The sequence below is a fragment of the Natrix helvetica genome (genome assembly GCF_964273705.1).
Source record: "Natrix helvetica genome assembly, contig: HAP1_SCAFFOLD_159, whole genome shotgun sequence".
Classification (NCBI taxonomy): Eukaryota; Metazoa; Chordata; class Lepidosauria; order Squamata; family Natricidae; genus Natrix; species Natrix helvetica.
The window spans coordinates 3,008-22,500 of NW_028113611.1; the positions used below are offsets into that span (position 1 = coordinate 3,008).

The window sequence follows — 19,493 nt, forward strand, 5'->3', positions numbered from 1 at the left end:
GCTCTTCGGGAGCCCACTCGCAAGGGAGCAGCCGCCCGGCAACTCCCCCCTCCAGGCAGGCAGAACGCCACTCCCCAACCTAGTGGTATCCCGAAGGTACCAAGCAATGTGAGACCCTTTCTTTCCCCCCCCCCCCGGGTTCCTGCGGCTTGGTGCCTACGGGATACCGCTAGGTCCGTGAGTGGTGCTCTGCTTTGCTGGAGTGGGGGGGGGTGCCCAGGGGGCTTATTTTTGGGATGGGGGCTTATATTTTCACCAGCCGTGTGCAGCAGCTGCCAAAAAAGCCAACCCAGTTCTAGGCTGCATCAACAGAGGGATAGAATCAAGATCACGTGAAGTGTTAATACCACTTTATAAAGCCTTGGTAAGGCCACACTTGGAATATTGCATTCAGTTTTGGTCGCCACGATGTAGAAAAGATGTGGAGACTCTAGAAAGAGTGCAGAGAAGAGCAACAAAGAGGATTAGGGGACTGAAGGCTAAAACATATGAAGAACGGTTGCAGGAACTGGGTATGTCTAGTTTACTGAAAAGAAGGACTAGGGCAGACATGATAGCAGTGTTCCAATATCTCAGGGGTTGCCACAAAGAAGATGGAGTCAAACTATTCTCCAAGGCACCTGAGGGTAGAACAAGAAGCAATGGGTGGAAACTAATCAAGGAGAGAAGCAACTTAGAACTGAGGAGAAATTTCCTGACAGTGAGAACAATTAATCAGTGGAACACAAGTTGCCTCCAGAAGTTGTGAATGCCCCAACGTTGGAAGTCTTTAAGAAGATGTTGGATAGCCATTTGTCTGAAACGGCATAGGGTGTCCTGCCTAGGCAGGGGGTTGGACTAGAAGATCTCCAAGGTCCCTTCCAACTCTGCTATTGTATTGTATTGTATTGCGTATGTATGTATGTATGTATGTATGTATGTATGTATGTATGTATGTATATACAATATGTGTATATGTGTCTGTGTGTATACATATACATATACATACATCATACATACATACATACATACATACATACATACATACATACATACATACATACAGCATTTGTGCTGATAAATAAAGAAAGGGAGACTAGTATAGATCTATTTCAAGCTCTTTAGCTCTCATCAGCTAGCCATACCCTTACTGGGAATTGAACCTTGGCTAGCTGATGAGAGTTAAATAGCTTGAAATAGATCTATACTAGTCTCCCTTTATTTATTTATCAGCACAAATGCAACACAAATGTAACAAGGCAACATTAAATGCTTTCTGCCTGGATGGCCCCTAGGGTTAGGGAATATATATATATTCAATTCAGCCTTTTTAGGGCACCCCACAGGTGAGAGGGAGTTTACCTTTTTTCAAGTCAGAGGTCCACAGGTCCAGATGTAAGTCTTCGTAGTCCGTCCAGTCGAAGAGAGCCATGTCCAGGGTGGGCATAACGTCACCCTCTTGCCATTCGCGGAGCTGGGGCTGGGAGGAGATGGCCCGGACAGGAAGGAGGTCTTCCATCAACGTCTGGGCCACGGGGCTGGGGAGAGAGGTGGGGGCCGAACCAGCCGCAGCCCCTTCCCCTTGGAAGGGCCGAAAATGCTCCGTAAGGCCGTCCGGCTTTTTCACCAAGGCCCGTGGTCTCAGCTTGGTGCCTTTCCCTGAAAGAGGCAAAAATCGCAAGCAGGAGAATCTCGCCGGGCTTCTGCCCTTCAGAGAGAGCGCTCCTGTCTGTGGAGGCTTTGCAAAGCCCTGCAAGGATGAGCCGCTAATTAGACCCAGGAAGGGCTTTGCGGCCGCTAACCACAGCGCCTTCACTTCAGGGGTTCAGTTCACCTGGGCAGGTAGACTGCTCCTTATACTGGAGGAGTGGAGGATTAATGTCAGCCATCGTACAGCAGACAGCCATTCTCAAAGCCTGGGGAAGGGACCTCAAGAGATCTTCTATACCTACCCTTCATTCAACACCCTACCGCAGGACAACCATGGCTCCTTGAAGACCGGTGGACTTCAACTCCCAGAATTCCTGTGCTGGCTCAGGAATTCTGGGAGTTGAAGTCCATCGGTCTTAAAGGGGCCATTGTTGCCCACCCGTGCCCTACAGAGATGCTGGTATTCTGACCTAGGCTTCCCAAGATCATGAAGCCGACTCCTCGCCCTGATAAAACCCCTTTTATTTAGTTTAAAGGGAATTCCTCTCCAGCAAAGTCCCAGCTAACAGTGCTTCTTTCTTTCTTTCTTCTTCTTTCTTTCTTTCTTTCTTTCTTTCTTTCTTTCTTTCTTTCTTTCTTTCTTCTTTCTTTCTTTCTTCCTTTCTTCCTTCCTTCCTTCCTTTCTTTTCAAATATATTTTTATTATTTTTACATTTAAAACAATGCAATACCGCAGAGTCGAAGTGACCATACATTCACATTATACACAATTAGTCTCAACCATTAACTATTAGCCTACTTAGTGCGTCATCTATCCTTCTGTCCAATCACAATATATACAGTTTGTTCCAGTCTTGTCACCTTGTCTTATACCAATCATAAAATCTGTTCCAGACTTCAACATATTCTGATTCCCCTTTATTTTTAAGTTCAAGAGTGAGCCTATCTGTTTCTGCACAGGCCAACACTTTTTCTGATTATATCTAGCTCTGATGGTGTGTTTTCTTTTCTCCAATACTGTGCAAAAGTTATGCGAGCCGCAGTTAGTACATGTATAATAAGATAGAGTACGTACATTTTTCTTATACCCCTCCGGTATTATGCCTAGGAGAAAAACTTCTGGTTTAAACAAAATTTGGTCTCTCACCGTTTGTTCCAACTATGATTGAATCATTTCCCAATATCTTTTGGCCTCATTGCATGTCCACCACATATGATAAAAAAGTGCCTGGTGTTTTTTTACACTTCCAACAATTTGGGGCCAGATTTTTAAACATTTTGGAGAGCCGCGCTGGGGGGAGATGCCACCTGTAGAACATCTTATAAAGATTTTCTTTATACGCCGTAGCCAATGTTAGTTTCTGATTTAGTATCCAAAGCTTTTCCCACTTAGCCAATTCCACATTATAACCAAAATTTTTCGCCCAGGCGACCATAATTTCTTTCTCGAGTTCTTCCTCTAGTTTATATTCCAATAAAAATCTATACAACACTTTGATCAACCTGTTTTCTGTCTCTATCAAAAGTTTATCTAACACTGTGTAATCTTTAGCAATACCTTCCTTCTTCCTGTCCTGTGCAAACCTTGATTGTATCTGTAAATAAGACCACCATTCTACTTGTACCCCTTGTGATGCCAATTCTAATCTAGTTTTGAGCTCCCCCGTCTGTTCAATAACTCTTTATATGTAACTATATTTTCCATATTAATTAAATTTGGGTGTATATATGCTTCCATCGTAGATAGCCAAATGGGTGTTTCGGTAGAGTGCTCGTGTTTAATTTTGTTCCATATTAACAACAGGGACTGTCTGATATAGTGTCTATTGAAATATTATATTATATATATGAAATATTTATGTGCAGATCCTTTTTCATACCATAGGAAGGCATGCCATCCTGCTTGGAGGTCATGACCTTCCAATTTGAGTAATCTTTTATTTCTCAACATTATCCATTCTTTTAACCATCTTAGGGAGGCCGCAGTATAATAAAGTTCCCAATCTGGTACGCCAAATCCTCCTTTTTCCTTAGTATCTTGCAAAAAAGCCAACGCAGTCCTAGGCTGCATCAACAGAGGGATAGAATCAAGGTCACGTGAAGTGTTAATACCACTTTATAATGCCTTGGTAAGGCCACACTTGGAATACGGCATTTAGTTCTGGTCGCCACGATGTAAAAAAGATGTGGAGACTCTAGAAAGAGTGCAGAGAAGAGCAACAAAGATGATTAGGGGACTGGAGACTAAAACATATGAAGAACGGTTGCAGGAACTGGGTATGTTTAGCTTAAGAGAAAGAAGGACTAGGGGAGACATGATAGCAGTGTTCCAATATCTCAGGGGTTACCACAAAGAAGAGGGAGTCAAACTATTCTCCAAGGCACCTGAGGGTAGAACAAGAAGCAATGGGTGGAAACTAATCAAGGAGAGAAGCAACTTAGAACTGAGGAGAAATTTCCTGACAGTTAGAATAATGAATCAGTGGAACACAAGTTGCCTCCAGAAGTTGTGAATGCCCCAACACTGGAAGTCTTTAAGAAGATGTTGGATAGCCATTTGCCTGAAATGGTATAGGGTTTCCTGCCTAGGCAGGGGGTTGGACTAGAAGACCTCCAAGGTCCCTTCCAACTCTACTATTGTACTGGAACACTGCTATCCTGTCTCCCCTAGTCCTTCTTTCTATTAAACTAGACATACCCAGTTCCTGCAACCGTTCTTCATATGTTTTAGTATCCAGTCCCCTAATGTTCCTCCCCAACCTCCTCACTGTCTGAATCTGCTGCCAGATCCGCTGGTGGGTCACAACAGGTGGCTAGACAAATGACTACTAAACTCACCACTTCCTTCATTTTGTCCCCTTCCCTTGTGCAGGACTGGGAACCCCCTTTCACTCTTTTCTGCCCCTCCCCTACCTCGGTGCTGTTTCAGCCTCTTCCTTCGCGTATGGCGCCGATGCGCCCGGCCCTGCTTCTTCGCTCTCTCGGGCACCGGGTTGTTGTGGTTCTCCTGTTTGGGGTATGGTAAAGCAAACCCCACAAAAGTGCCTTTCTGCCGGAGATTGGCCGGCCGATCCAGCCCCCTCGATTCTGTACCCCCTAAGCTGGGACCACCGGCTTCTCTGGAGCCCGGAGATCCGGGTGGCATCTCGTCGCGGTCCGTTTGTTGGTTACCCAGCCCTTGCCTGGGTCGGTACGGGGTGACTCGCATCCAGGAATCCCGGTTTGGGAAACTGTTGTCGTTTTCGGGAACGTTGGCGGCCATCCGTGGCCTCGAGCTGAGACCCCCGGTGGTCATCAGAAAGAGGAACAGTACAGAGAAGAGCCAAAGGGAAGGATGAGCCATGTTCCCCTTCCCTGGAAATAGAAAAAATAAGGAATTTAGGCAGGGGTGAAATCAATTTATCTTCGCTACGGGTTTGAAAATATCCAGAGCATCAAAAAACGGGACAGGCAGGTGGGCGGAGCCTGACACTGAGCGCACCTGCCAAGGTAAGTAGAACAGCGAGGGGGAGCGGGAAATCCGCTGTGCCACACGATTTAGATTCCGGGGGCACTGCGACGGTCATAAATATGAGCTAGTTGCCAAGAGTCCGAATTTTTTTTAAAGTTTTTTTTATTGTTTTAATTAAACACACACACACACAAAAACATTCTTCATTACATCTTCCAGAAAGCATGTCGATTGGTTACAAATAAATTTCGTGCGTTACTACCACAATCATTCTTTATACTTCATTCATATTGGATTATATATTTTAAATGAAAAATCTTTATATACCATCAATGTACCATCACTCTCATTGAACTATATTTGTTTAAACGTGCTTTTATCTAGAATCATTTGTATTTAAGGACACAACCACATACTGGCATTCGTTAGCTATTTCTATAAATTTCAGGCTTATAGCCAATTGCTTTCACCAATGCCAACCCATATAAAATCATTAAACCATTAACATTTCATTATTATTATTGTAGTTATCTAACATCTTTTTAATAAATCTAGACAAAAATTTATTACTAGAATTTATAAGTACCCAGGAAGAGAGTCCGAATTTTGATCAGGTAAACCTGGGGACATTGCAATGGTTTTAAGTGTGAAAAGTGGACATACGTCACTTTTTTTTCAGTGCTGTTGCAACTTTGGGCACTAAATGAATGGCTATAAGTTGGAGACTGCCTGGCATGAATATCCACCCCCCTCCCAAAACAACAACAATGGAACACTTTGACACTGCTAGATTCTGCAACGACTTTATTCCCGATGGCCTCCATCTGGTACACTCGCAAGATTCGTTTTTCTTGCCATGTCCATGAATACATCTGAACCAGACTGTGTTGTTCCTATGTGTTATATAATATAGGTGGGTATATATATAATTTTGCATTTATTTATTATTTTGTCATGCTTGTGTAGTGTATATTGGAGATGGTGACCCTTTGAGAACTGTATGCAACAAAATTTCATTTGAAAGTATGCTGATTAGTGTGCATTTAAAGTGACAATAAAGTTGGCCGGTCTATCTATCTATCTATCTATCTATCTATCTATCTATCTATCTATCTATCTATCTATCAATCAATCATCTATCTATCTATCTATCTATCTATCTATCTATCTATCTATCTATCTATCTATCATCTATCTATCTATCTATCATCTCTCTATCATTCTCTCTTTCATCTCTCTATCATTTTATCTCTCATCTATATATCATTCTATCATTTCAATCAATCAATCAGTCAGTCAGTCAGTCTGTCTGTCTATCATCCCTCTATCATTTCCCCCCCCCTCTATCTCTATCTATTATGTCTGTCTGTCTGTCTGTCTGTCTCTCTATATCTATCTATCATCATCTATCTATCTATCTATCTATCTATCTATCTATCTATCTATCTATCTATCTATCATCTATCTATCATCTATCTATCTATCTATCTATCTATCTATCTATCTATCTATCATCTATCTATCTCACCTATTTCTGTCTCTGTCTGTGTCTGTCTGTCTCTCTCCCCTATAGGTCTGTCTTTCAGTGGACATGGATCATTTTGCAAAAGAATATCTATCTATCTATCTATCTATCTATCTATCTATCTATCTATCTATCTATCATCTATCTATCTATCTATCATCTATCTATCTATCTATCTATCTATCTATCTATCTATCTATCTATGTATCATCTATCTATCATCTATCATCTATCTATCATTCTTTCTTTCATCTCTCAATCATTCTCTCTCTCTCATCTATATATCATTCTATCATTTCCATCCATCCATCCATCCATCCATCCATCCATCCATCCATCCATCCACCCATCAGTCAGTCAGTCAGTCAGTCAGTCTGTCTATCATCCTTCTATCATTCTCTCCCCCTCTATCTCTATTATGTCTTTCTTTCTTTCTTTCTTTCTTTCTTTCTTTCTTTCTTTCTTTCTTTTTTCTTTCTGTCTATCATCTACCTACCTACCTACCTACCTATCTACCCACCTCTCTCTCTCTCTCTCAATCAATCAATCAATCAATCATCTACCTACCTACCTATTTAGGGAGGGGCAAAGCTGTAGACCCACAAGCACCGCTTTGACAGAATAACTTTTAAGAAAGTTTGCAAAGGTGAGGAAGCGACTCACCTGTGCAACTGTCTCGCTTACCGAAGCAGATCTGCCCCTACCTGTCAGAAAAGCGAGGCAGGAAGGGGCAGACTGGGTGGGGCGGGGCAACAATGAAAACGACAACCCCACTTTTCCGTTGGAAGTGTCTCCCATCACCCATCATTCTATCATTTCTCTCTCGTTATTATTCTCTCTCATTATTATTCTCATTCTCTCTCTCTCTCTCTCTCTCTCTCTCTCTCTCTCTCTCTCTCTCTCTCTCTCATCTATCATCTATTTATGTCTCTCTCTCTCTCATCTGTCTGTCTGTCTCTATCCTGTATGTTATCCTGTCTGAAAAACCCCTCCCTCCAAAAGTCACTTTTTTCTAGCATCATTCATTTCCGAGGAGGCCGCCAAACATTTCCAGGCAACGCGTTGAGGGAGGCGGCGCCTTCCCCTTCTCCGTCCCCAGATGGGTCACGTCTTCCCTTTCCAAACAATACAAACCCTCATTTGGGGGGTTTCATTTCCCCTCCCCTCCCCCAGCATCCAGGGAGGCAGCACTCCCCCCCTTCCCACACAGACCCAGCTTTGAATCCGAACATGTGCGCCAGCCGCCCCTTAGGAAGCCAGCCGGATGCAAATCGGGTCATTAATCAAGTGCGGAGCCCCCCTTGGAGAAGCAGCCCCCCCACCCCTTCAGCCCCAGAGGACCGAGTGACATATCGCCAAGCACCAGCTGTTGCTCAAAATGGGTTACTTTTTTTTTCCCGGGGAGCGTGCAAGACTAGCTGGCATTCTTGCTCTGTTTCTACTTCCCAGCTGCTCTGCCTTCGAGGCGACACTTCAGGAGGAAATGTGCAGGAACCAGAGCTAGTTGGCACGCTTGCCAACCTGGCAGAAATTTGCGAAAATCTGTCCCCCTCTCGGCCGATACCCCCCGACATTTCGCTGCCCCAAAAGCAGTGTTGTTTCGGCCACCCCAAATCGGCCACGAAAAAATGCCTAAATCCAGTGTTTCTAAAGGTAAAGGTTACCCTCAAACATATATGCTAGTTGTTCCCGACTCTAGGGGGCGGTGTTCATCTCTGTTTCTAAGCTGAAGAGCCAGCGCTGTCTGAAGACGTCTCCATGGTCATGTGGCGGCATGACTAAAAGCAGAAGGCGCACGGAACGCTCTTCCCTTCCCACCAAAGGTGGTCCCTATTTTTCTACGTGCATTTTTTAACGTGCTTTCCAGCTGCTAGGTTGGCAGAAGCTGAGACGAGTCACGGGAGCTCACTCCGTTACGCGGCGCTGGGGATTCGAACCGCTGAGCTGCTGACCTTTCTGATCGACAAGCTCAGCATCTTAGCCACCCGTGTTCCTACATCCCTGTAAGAAAGTCTTGATTTCCCAATTCCTGGGAAATGGTCCCGTTTCAGCTCGCCATGGCTGGTTTCACGGCGGCAGGGTAGGCCTCAACTGACGTCCATTCCTTAGGTGACCGTTCGCAGTTACGACGGCAGTGAAAAAAGTGACCTGGGATGTTTTTTCACACTTGTGTCAGAGGTTAAGAGCCGCCAAGTTCAGAGCTAATAACAAACCCAGCTCTTAGCAACAGAAACTTGAGACTCAATTGCCGTCGTATGTTGAGGACTTCCTGTTCTTCTTCGAAGCATTTCAAGGGCCAGAGCTAATAACCAACCCAGCTCCTTCAGGCTGTTTGCTCTCTAAGGCCCAGAAAATGAGTCAGGTTAGAAAAATGCCAATGCAACCCTCTGAAATTCCCAACAAGCTGCAAACTCGTTAAACCAGATGGGAAAAACAGCGGCTTTCCAAACTTTTGAGGAAACACAACGTTGTTTCTTTGAGGAAACGCAACACAATAATACAAGGCGCACAATGCCAGCGTTCGCCTTCCTCCGAGGGCAGCTTTCACACATTCACAAATGCATCCCACCGAGAGCAGGAATTTGTTGCCGGGAGTCCCGGCGTCCTTTTGAATTCCCCTCGGGCATCGCGTCAAACTGTGCCAAGCCGCAAAACAGGTGCGGCATTCACCACTGTGACACCCCCGCCTCCTCCTCTTGACACATCCTCTCTGGGTGACAACTTCGAAGGAAGAAGGATGCCGAGAGAGATGATTTTTTTAAAAAAACAACAACCCCACAATCGGCAGCTTTAGGGGAGAAGCCATTGTTGCGTGTGTTGTGTTGCCAAGCTGGCGGACTGGATGTTCCCCGCCTGCCTTGCCAAAAGAAAAGGGGGGGGGGAATGGCACTTGGCAAGGGGTCAGGATGGCCTTCGAGACCAAGCTGGGCACGGCGACCACAATGCCATGAGTGATGGGGAGGAAAGGGAGAAGCCCCCATTGTTGGCAAAACAAGTTTTTTTTTTCCTGCCCCGCTGAGCCAGCCTCCATCTGCTTTTCCCGAATTCCGGTGGCGGAGGCCGTTTGGGCCACCGCAGGGAGACCCACAATCGCTTGGGTAAAACGACAGCCCCCACCTCCCCAAAGATGCCTTTGGCACCCCCTTCTCTTGCAATTACTCTTGATTATTTCCAGGGTGTTGAATCGGGTTTATAAAGAGGGTTTTTCCCCCCCCATCTTCTCAGTCTCTTGTTTTCCAAGCCTGCTTTGATTTTAGTAAAATCGCCGCCGTCCCCCGCCTCACCGCCGTCTCAAATCCAGAAGCTGCAAAAATTTGGCCCTTTTTAATCCATTTCAGGATTGGGGGTGGGTGGGCAATTTCCCCCACGCCCTCCCTGCATTCAGATCTAAGCAGCCCCCTCCTCACCTTGCACCCACCCAGGGAGATGAACTCATGAAGTATTTCAGTCTTCTACAGTGTCAAGGCCCAAATGTACGACAAAGGAAGCCGAAATTTTCACTGTTAAGCAAGACAGGTGTTAATCCAGAATAGAGCTGGAAGGGACCTTTGGAGGTCTTCTAGTCTAACCCCTGCTCAAGCAGGAGACCTTATACCTGTGATGGTGAACCTAGGGTATGCATGCCACAGGTATGCCTAGGGTATGGCATGCAGAGTGCTCTCTGCGGGCATGCCAGCCGTCGCCCCAACCCAGCTACACCTCCTGCCGGCCTGCTCTTCAGGTCTCTGCCGTGCATTGTGGGACGCATGCGGGGGACATGAGTGGGGGGGGGGACTCGCATTGCATTTTGGGGCCTTGTGCAGCGCTCCCAGCAACCTGGCTTCCGGGTTGTTCCAGGCCCAAATCGAGGCACAGGGGCACCGCACGAGCCCCCCTCACCCCCGGCGTCCTGTTTTGGGCCTGGAAAGCCTCATGCGCCAACCTGGAAGCCAAAAATGGGTGAGGGGGAGTGGTATGCGCGGGAAGGGGGAGGTCGCACGCAGGGGTTTTTGCTTTCGGCACGTGACGACAAAAAGGTTAGCCATCACGGCCCTATACCGGGGCTCAGCAAACTGCGGCTCTGGAGCCACATGTGGCTCTTTCCTCCCTCTGCTGCGGCTCCGTCACCGGTCGGCACCACAATTTTGAGAGGAGCTTCCAATGGGCGCGGGAGGGAGAGAAGCACAGTGTGCCAGGAGAAGACTCTATGGCAAGTATTTATTTAAGACAAATGACAATAACCACCAAATAACCGAGTTGATTAAAAAAACACGAACCTAACTCTTACAAACCCCACATTCCAGTTAACTGAGCTGCAAAGATGCCGTTTTATTTTCTTAAGCAAGTCCACAAACTCGGGGTCGCAACAAACCAGGATAAAATCACGATTAGAAAATGTAGAATCTGGGAATCCAAGGCCGGCAAGGAAAATAAAACATCAGTTGGGCTAACAACGTGCCAAACTGAGCATTGACATGTCTCGCGAAGCTCAAAGCAGATTAACAGAGTTGGAAGGGACCTTATAGGTCATCTAGTCCAACCCCCCCTGCTCAAGCAGGAGACCTTACACCATTTCTGACAAATGGCAGCCCAATCTCTTCTTGAAAGTCTCAAGCGATGAAGCTCCCACAACATCCGAAGGCAACTTCTGTTCCATGGGTTGATCGTTCTCCCTGTCAGAAAATCCCTCCTTATTTCCAGGTTGAATCTCTCCTTGTTCAGTTTCCATCCATTATTCCTTCTCTGGCCTTCAGGTGCTTTGGAGAATAACTTGACTCCCTCCTCTCTGTGGCACCCCCTCAAATATTGGGAGACTGCTATCCTGTCTCCCCTGGTCCTTCTCCTCACTAGACTAGCCAGGCCGAGTTCCTGTAACTGTTTTTCATATGTCATAACATAATTATAATATGTTATAATATAATATAACATGTTATAATAGAGATATTCCCGCTTGGCAAATTTAACCCACATTTGGAATTAAACCCTTGTTATTCTAACTTTTTTTTTTTTTTTGGCACAGAGAAAGGTGTCCTAAAGAACATTTGAAGTTTTGAGTCCAGGACAAATTCTTGATCTTTATAAAAATAAGATCTCGAGCAGCTTTCTTCTCTGAAAGCCACTCAGCCTGATCACAACGGGGGGGGGGGGGGGATAAAATTGGCAATCGACCCATCTCAGAGGGGCGTGTTTGTGGGGACGGCGAAAGAGCTGGCTTGTGCTAGCTTGTCCAAAGAAAAGATAAATCCCTCTAAAAAGGTATTTAACGGGGGGGGGGGGGGGAGGGGTGGGTGTGGGTAGGGGAGGTGGGGAGATAAAGAAACAGCCAGAATTCTCCTTTTTTTCCAGTGTCTAGTACATTTTATCTGCAATTTTAAACCTGAATTCACCCTCCATTTGGGACATACATACATACAATACATACATACATACAATTCACCCATACATACATACAATTCACCCTCCATTTGGGACATACATACATACATACACACACACACACACACACACACGTATAAAGGAGGAGAGCCTGTGGCTTAGTGGCTAAGACTCCTGCCTAATATGTAATATAGCCCAGGTTCAAATCCCAGTAAGGGTATGGCTAGCTGATGAGAGCTAAATAGCTTGAAATAGATCTATACTAGTCTCCCTTTATTTATTTATCAGCACAAATACAACACACACACACACACACACATATAAATGCATTTTTTAAAATGTTTTTTTCCTCCCTGAGTGTATCCCTTGGAGGCAAAAGGAGAGGGTGGGGGGAAATGGGGGCCTTTTGTTTGCATTCTCCAGGGAGAAGATTGATGGAGGGTATCACGCGAGAGTGTAGAAGTTATAGTATTATCCGTATTATTAATTGGGGATGTATTGATTAATGGGCTTAACACTCCCCTCACCCCACCCCAGCCGAAGGATTCAGCACTTTGTCATAACTACAGCACAGTTTTTACAAGGCCACCAGGAGGGATGCCACCAAAACAAGCCACATGCAAATCAAACACACACACACACAAATGGAATGCAATGATTACAAATGAAATTGTTCATCTCTTCCCTAACTGCCTTTCCACCTCCACAAGCCCAATTATATTCACAGCTCACCTTTGCCCCAGGTGGAGGGCAGGGAAAGCAAGAATCTCTGTTGAAAATGCACGTAATAAATTCCACCCACCCCCAAAAAAGTAGATTTGGGGGGGGGGGGTTCCCAACTTCTAGAAAGCATCCTGCTTTTGAAATTCTTCAGCTCAAGGCAGACTCCCTAGCTTCTTTAAGCAGGAGTGGAACATTTTAAAAATATATATATTCTGGGTTTGGATTTTGTTAAGTCTGGGATCGAAAGCAGGGGGGAAGGTGCGGAGGGCACCCCTGCCTGTCCTCTGCCCCCCTCCCCACTTTCCTCCCCATCGCCTCCCACAGCTACTCACCACTCAGAGCGACAGGCAAGAGAGAGAGAGAGAGAGACATACACACACAGACCGACTCACCACTCTGGCTGGTTCTGTCTTCTTTGACAGACTGGCCCAGCTAGGAGCAAAGCAGAGGGGTGGGATGGGGGGGGGGAGCTGGGGTCCTCCCATGCCTCCCGGGAGGAGGGGAGGGGGGCCTGGAGGAAGGGAAGCGGAGGGTGTGAAAAAGAGGGGTGTGTTTTGGCAGGCTTTATTTATTAATTTTTGGTGGGAGGGTGGGTGGGTGGGATAAAGGATAGCTGGTGGGCATTGCAGAGAGGGGAGGGGGCGTTCTCTCCTCTCCGGAGTCTCTGTCTCTGTCTCTCCCCCCCCCCACCAGCTCAACAAAGGGAACAAAGAGCTGGGATGCAGCCAATGGACCTCAGCTCCAGAAAAGAAAAGGGCACCATGGGGAAATGCAGATGAGGAGGAGTGGATCTATCCCCACCCCACCCCTCAAGGGGATAGATAGGAGGATCGGGGGCATTTAACAGCCTGCCATGCACAGCCACCCCCCCCCCACTTCGTTTCTCCAAACCCCTCGTCTCCTCTCCATCCTCCATCCCCTTCGCAGGTGCATTGTGGGAAACTCCCCAAAGTAAAAAGGATGCTTAACAAGGTTTGTGTGTGTGTAGTGGGGGGGGGGAGAAAAACTGGCCGGTCACAAGAGCCTCAAGGTTTGGTGGGGGTGCCAAGCAGGGGAAAAGCCCCCCACTCCAAATTTGAAGGAGGAAAACCTCACCTGTCTAGCTCCAGCCTAGCCATTTGCAACCGGGCGCCCACCACGTTTCAGAGTCCATCTGTAGTCTGCGTGGAGTGGCGGGTGGGCTGGTACCATGTTTTAGCAGCCGTCCCCCCCTCCCTTTGAGATCACTCCCTATACAAAAGGGGGGGTGAAGCCAGACCCCGCTTTTCCTCTGCTTACTCGGGAGTAAAAGCTCTCAAGGGAAGAAGCCTGGGCTCAGCTCCTGCAGCTGGGTGGGGGGCTCCTTTCTTCCTGTGACCCCACCCCCACCCCAAACCCCCTCCCGTTGCTTGCATTCCAGAGCCCATCAGCCCCAGGCCAGGGAAAGAAAGAAAAAAAGAAAGAAGGAAGGAAGGAAGAGAAAGAGAAGGAAGGAGAAAAGGGAGGGGGAAAGGAAGGAGAAAAGGAGGGAAGGAAGGAAGGAAGGAAGGAAGGAAGGAAGGAAGGAAGGAAGGAAGGAAGGGAAAGAGAAGGAAGGAGAAAAGGGAGGGGGAAAGGAAGGAGAAAAGGAAGGAAGGAAGAGAAAGAGAAAAGGGAGGGGGAAAGGAAGGAGAAAAGGAGGGAGGGAAGGAAGGAAGGAAGGAAGAGAAAGAGAAGGAAGGAGAAAAGGGAGGGAGGAAATGACTGAATAAATGAATGAATAAAGGAGGGAGGGAGGAAGGAGAGAAGGGAGGGAGGAAGGAAGGAAATGAATGACTGAAGGAAGAAGGGAGGAAAGAAGGAAAAATGGAAGATGAGAAAGAGAAGGGTTAGGGTTAGGGACAAAAAAGAGGGAGGAAGAAAAATGAATGAATAAATGAAGGAGGGGGAGGCAGGAAGGAAGGAAGGAAAAAAAGGAAGAGGAGAAAGGGAGGGAGGGAGGAGGGAAGGAAAATGAATGAAGGTGGAAGGGAGGCAAATGAATGAATAAATGAATGAAGGAGGGAGGGAGGGAGGAAGGAAGAGGAGAAAGGAAAGGAAGGAGAAAAAGGAGGGAGGGAGGAAAATGAATGAAGGAGGGAGGGAGGAAGGAAGAAAGGAAGGAAGAGAAAGGGAAGGAAGGAGAAAAGGAAGGAAAATGCAGGAGGGAGGAAGGAAGAAAGGAAGAGAAAGGGAAGGAAGGAGAAAAGGGAGGGAGGGAAATGAATGAATAAAGAAATGAAGCAGGACGATGGGAAGGAAAATGAACGAACGAAGGAAGGAAGGTGCAGCCGAGTCTCTTCGGAGTCCGGGCGCTAAGACCGCGGGCGGCCGAGAGAGAGAGCTTATCCGGGCAGGGCGCGTCCAACAGCCGCTCCGCCTTCCGCCGCCATCAGCCCCGAGCAGCCTCCGCCGGGAAGGTAAGCGTCAAACCGGGTCGGGGGAATCTCAGGGCTCGGAACCAGCGGCGGAAGAAAGCGAGGGCGCCAGGTTGGGGAAGGGCAGCCCCTGCACAGCTGGCCCAGCGGGGGGGTAGGGAGAGAATCCAGCAGTTCCCCCCCCCCAACTGGGGAAGGGGTTGCAGCCCACCTCTCTTTTGAGGACGCTTCGTGTTTTTCTTGGCAGAAGCCCCCCCGGGAAGGATGACGACGCTAACGAGGCAGGACCTCAACTTTGGACAAGGTACCACCAGGAGATCTTAAGGCTTCTTACTAACGCTGGGATCGGGGTGCATTCAAAGTCTTGGGTCAAGTTCTCTCAAGCATGGCGAAGGGAAGAGGGGTGGACTTCAACTCCCAGAATTCCCCAGCTGCCCTCTTCCCCCCTCCCTTCCCCACCCAGGGAATTCTGGGAGTTGAAGTCCACCCCTCTTCCTGTGCTTTCATTGTCCATGTTTTTAATACAGCTAAAACCCGCCTGCTTATTTATTCGAGGGATGAATCTTCCAAATGAATCCATGATTTCTGCTGATAATCCATTGAGTCTCTTGGGGGGGTCCTTCCTGCATATAGTGGGAGGCATTATAATAATACTAATAATTTAACAAACAACAACTACCCGATTATGGATGAGACATGTCACAGTGATACCCATTGGCACTTGATACCATGTCCAAGAATTTTATAAGATACATCAACAAATTGCAGCTTCCTGCAATAACACCAGCGGAACTGCAAAAAACTGCGCTGCTGGGAACATTGTATATTTTAAGAAGGTACTTGGTTGATACCTAGGACGCTGGCAGCAGCCCATATCAACCATTAACACCAGTGGAATGGTATTTGTGATGCATTTTTAAATGTTCCGTTGACTGAGTTTCATGCTTAATGAATAAAGTATAATAATAATAATAACAATAGTTGAAAAGAAAAAAGTTTGGTTCATTGGCATTGCAATACCTGGTGATGCGCAAATTGAAGATAAGCAAGAAAAAAATCACAAAATACAGAGACTTGCAAATTGAAGTTGAGCCACTGTGGAAAAAGAAATCGTGTGTTGTCCCGATTGTAATTGGAGCCCTTGGAGCAATACCTAAAGGGCTACCTCGCTATTTGGAAAATTTAAATTTATCGGACTTGAACATTCTGACTCTACAAAAAACTACCCTACTTGGAACAGCTTATATCCTCCGACGTTACCTTAACAGTTCCTAGGTCCTTGATTAGGACCCGAGCTGTTGAGCTACTAACTAGCCCCAATGGTTGTGAATTTCACCAAAGATTAACATAACAACAACAACAACAACAACAACAACAACAACAACCCAATTATGGATGAAACATGTCACAGTGATACTCATTGTCATCAGGGCACTTGGTACCATGTCCAAGAATTTTATAAGATACATCAACAAATTGCAGCTTCCAATAGCACCAGCAGAACTGCAAAAAACTCTGCTACTCGGAGCATTGTACATTTTAAGAAGATACTTGGTTGATACTTAGGACGCTGGCAGCAACCTATATCAACCAGCAGTGCCAGTCAATAATATTTGTGATATATCTTTAAATGTTCAGTTGACTGAGTTTCATGTTTAAAGAATATAATAATAATAATAATAATAATAATAATAATAATAATAATAATAATAATAATAATGACTATTAATAGTGAATGATATTCGTGATACATTTTTAAATTATTATTATTATTATTATTTATTCACATTTCTAAACCGCCCCCTCTCCCAAAAAGGGACTCGGGGCGGTGTACAGTCCACAATAAATCACAGATAAAATACAAATATAAATAGGGCTATAAATATATGTATGTATGTATGTGGAGGAGGTTAAAATTAAGAGTCCTGTACAGAAGAATAAATAAATATGAGGCTAAAAGCCCTAAAAACAATTAAAACTAAAACATTACCCTTAAAATAACCAGATGAGAATATACTACCAGGAGTTCATAGATGTAACATTTATAATCATGCCAGGCCAGCTAGTCGGAACAGGTGAGTCTTCAGTTTTTGACGGAAGGAGCGGAAGTCCGAGGTGGTTCTAATGTCGGGGGGGAGGTCATTCCAGAGGGTTGGGCCCATCACAGAGAAGGCTCTACTCCTCGGCGCCGCCCACTGGCATTGCCTAGTGGACGGCACCTGGAGAAGGCCCTCTCTGTGAGAGCGGATTGGCCGCAGGGATGTATGTGGGAGGATGCGATCCCGCAAGTAACTAGGTCCTGAGCCATGGAGCGCTTTAAAGATAGTAATCAGGACCTTGAAACGCACCCGAAAAACCACAGGTAGCCAGTGCAGCTCGCGCAGGAGCGGTGTTACGTGGGAGTATCTAGACCTCCCCATGATAACCCGCGCGGCCGCGTTCTGGACTAGCTGCAGTCTCCGGGCGCGTCCCAAGGGAAGCCCCATGTAGAGAGCATTACAATAATCTAGGCGAGACGTCACCAGCGCATGAGTGACTGTGCGTAGGGCATCTCGGTCCAGTAGGGTTCAGTTTGACTCAATTTCATGTTTAATGAATAAAAGATCATCATTATCATAAATAATAATAAATAAAGCAGCTCAGACACCAATTTTAAATACAATTGAACTTGACTTTTCCAGCTGCCGTTAAAAAAAACAACACTTGTATTTATTTTCGTTCTTTTCTCCTTTTTTCTAGTGGTTGCTGATGTCCTTTCTGAATTTTTAGAAGTAGCCATTCACCTTATCCTTTATGTCCGAGAGGTTTACCCCACTGGGATTTTTCAGAAGAGGAAAAAATATAATGTGCCTGTTCAGGTAAGAGACACACAAGTATACATTGGAGATATCTATATCGATATCTACATCTACATCATCTACATCTATCTATCTATCTATCTATCTATCTATCTATCTATCTATCTATCTATCTATCTATCATCTATCTATCTATCTATCTATCTATCTATCTATCTATCTATCTATCATATATCTATCTATCTATCTATCTATCTATCTATCTATCTATCTATCATCTATCTATCTATCTATCTATCTATCTATCTATCTATGTATCATTATCTATCTATCATCTATCTATCTATCTATCTATCTATCTATCTATCTATCTATCTATCTATCTATCTATCTATCTATCTATCTATCCGTATATACACACACATAAATTTGGCACTTATGTTCCTCTTGGCTTCCAGGTGCTTGCTAAGAAAGGATTTTTCGAAATGATCATCACATCATTAGTATTTCTTATTATTAACACGTTCTGATGCTAAGGAGTTAGATGTTCTACTCCCCCTCCCAACCAGAAAAGAACTCTGTTCCAGCTGCCACTTGGGCGTGGGCATGGCCAGCATGTGACTCATGCAGCCTGTGGGCTGGGAGTTTAGACATTCTACTCCCCCTCCCCACCTGAGAAACGCTCTGATGCTAAGGAGTTAGACTGAGAGAGAGGGAAGGGGATAAGAGAGGAGAGGCCTCTCGGGGGCAAGTCTGAGGGAGAGAAGGGGATAGGAGAGAATCAATGGGGCCACCCTGAGGGAGAGAAGGGGGAGAGGTTTCTGTGGGGCAAACCTGAGGGAGAGAAGGGGATAGGAGAGAATCAATGGGGCCATCCTGAGGGAGAGAAGGGGGAGAGGTTTCTGTGGGGCAAACCTGAGGGAGAGAAGGGGATAGGAGAGAATCAATGGGGCCACCCTGAGGGAGAGAAGGGGGAGAGGTTTCTGTGGGGCAAACCTGAGGGAGAGAAGGGGATAGGAGAGAATCAATGGGGCCACCCTGAGGGAGAGAAGGGGGAGAGGTTTCTGTGGGGCAAACCTGAGGGAGAGAAGGGGATAGGAGAGAATCAATGGGGCCACCCTGAGGGAGAGAAGGGGGAGAGGTTTCTGTGGGGCAAACCTGAGGGAGAGAAGGGGATAGGAGAGAATCAATGGGGCCACCCTGAGGGAGAGAAGGGGGAGAGGTTTCTGTGGGGCAAACCTGAGGGAGAGAAGGGGATAGGAGAGAATCAATGGGGCCACCCTGAGGGAGAGAAGGGGGAGAGGTTTCTGTGGGGCAAACCTGAGGGAGAGAAGGGGATAGGAGAGAATCAATGGGGCCACCCTGAGGGAGAGAAGGGGGAGAGGTTTCTGTGGGGCAAACCTGAGGGAGAGAAGGGGATAGGAGAGAATCAATGGGGCCACCCTGAGGGAGAGAAGGGGGAGAGGTTTCTGTGGGGCAAACCTGAGGGAGAGAAGGGGATAGGAGAGAATCAATGGGGCCACCCTGAGGGAGAGAAGGGGGAGAGGTTTCTGTGGGGCAAACCTGAGGGAGAGAAGGGGATAGGAGAGAATCAATGGGGCCACCCTGAGGGAGAGAAGGGGGAGAGGTTTCTGTGG

The 19,493-nt window shown here is 46.3% G+C and overlaps 2 protein-coding genes across 2 annotated transcripts in view; one reads left to right on the plus strand and one right to left on the minus strand.

Annotated features, from left to right (window-relative positions):
• Positions 1–1,341: 1,341 nt before the first annotated feature.
• Positions 1,342–15,408, minus strand: LOC309382313 (draxin-like; the record flags this gene model as incomplete). Its single annotated transcript, XM_081971826.1, has 3 exons — positions 15,270–15,408; positions 4,543–4,983; positions 1,342–1,638 (listed from the first exon to the last, which is right to left on the minus strand). Coding segments are annotated over exons 2-3 (727 nt in total), but the record flags the coding sequence as incomplete, so codon positions are not given.
• LOC309382314 (mitotic spindle assembly checkpoint protein MAD2B) overlaps positions 15,032–19,493 on the plus strand; it is a 17,479-nt gene continuing 13,017 nt past the window's right edge. Inside the window, exons 1-3 of the mRNA XM_081971827.1 lie at positions 15,032–15,100; positions 15,306–15,362; positions 17,798–17,916. Of these exons, the coding sequence (XP_081827953.1) occupies positions 15,323–15,362; positions 17,798–17,916 (159 nt within the window). The 5' untranslated portion in view covers positions 15,032–15,100; positions 15,306–15,322. The remainder of the gene's footprint in view (positions 15,101–15,305; positions 15,363–17,797; positions 17,917–19,493) is intronic.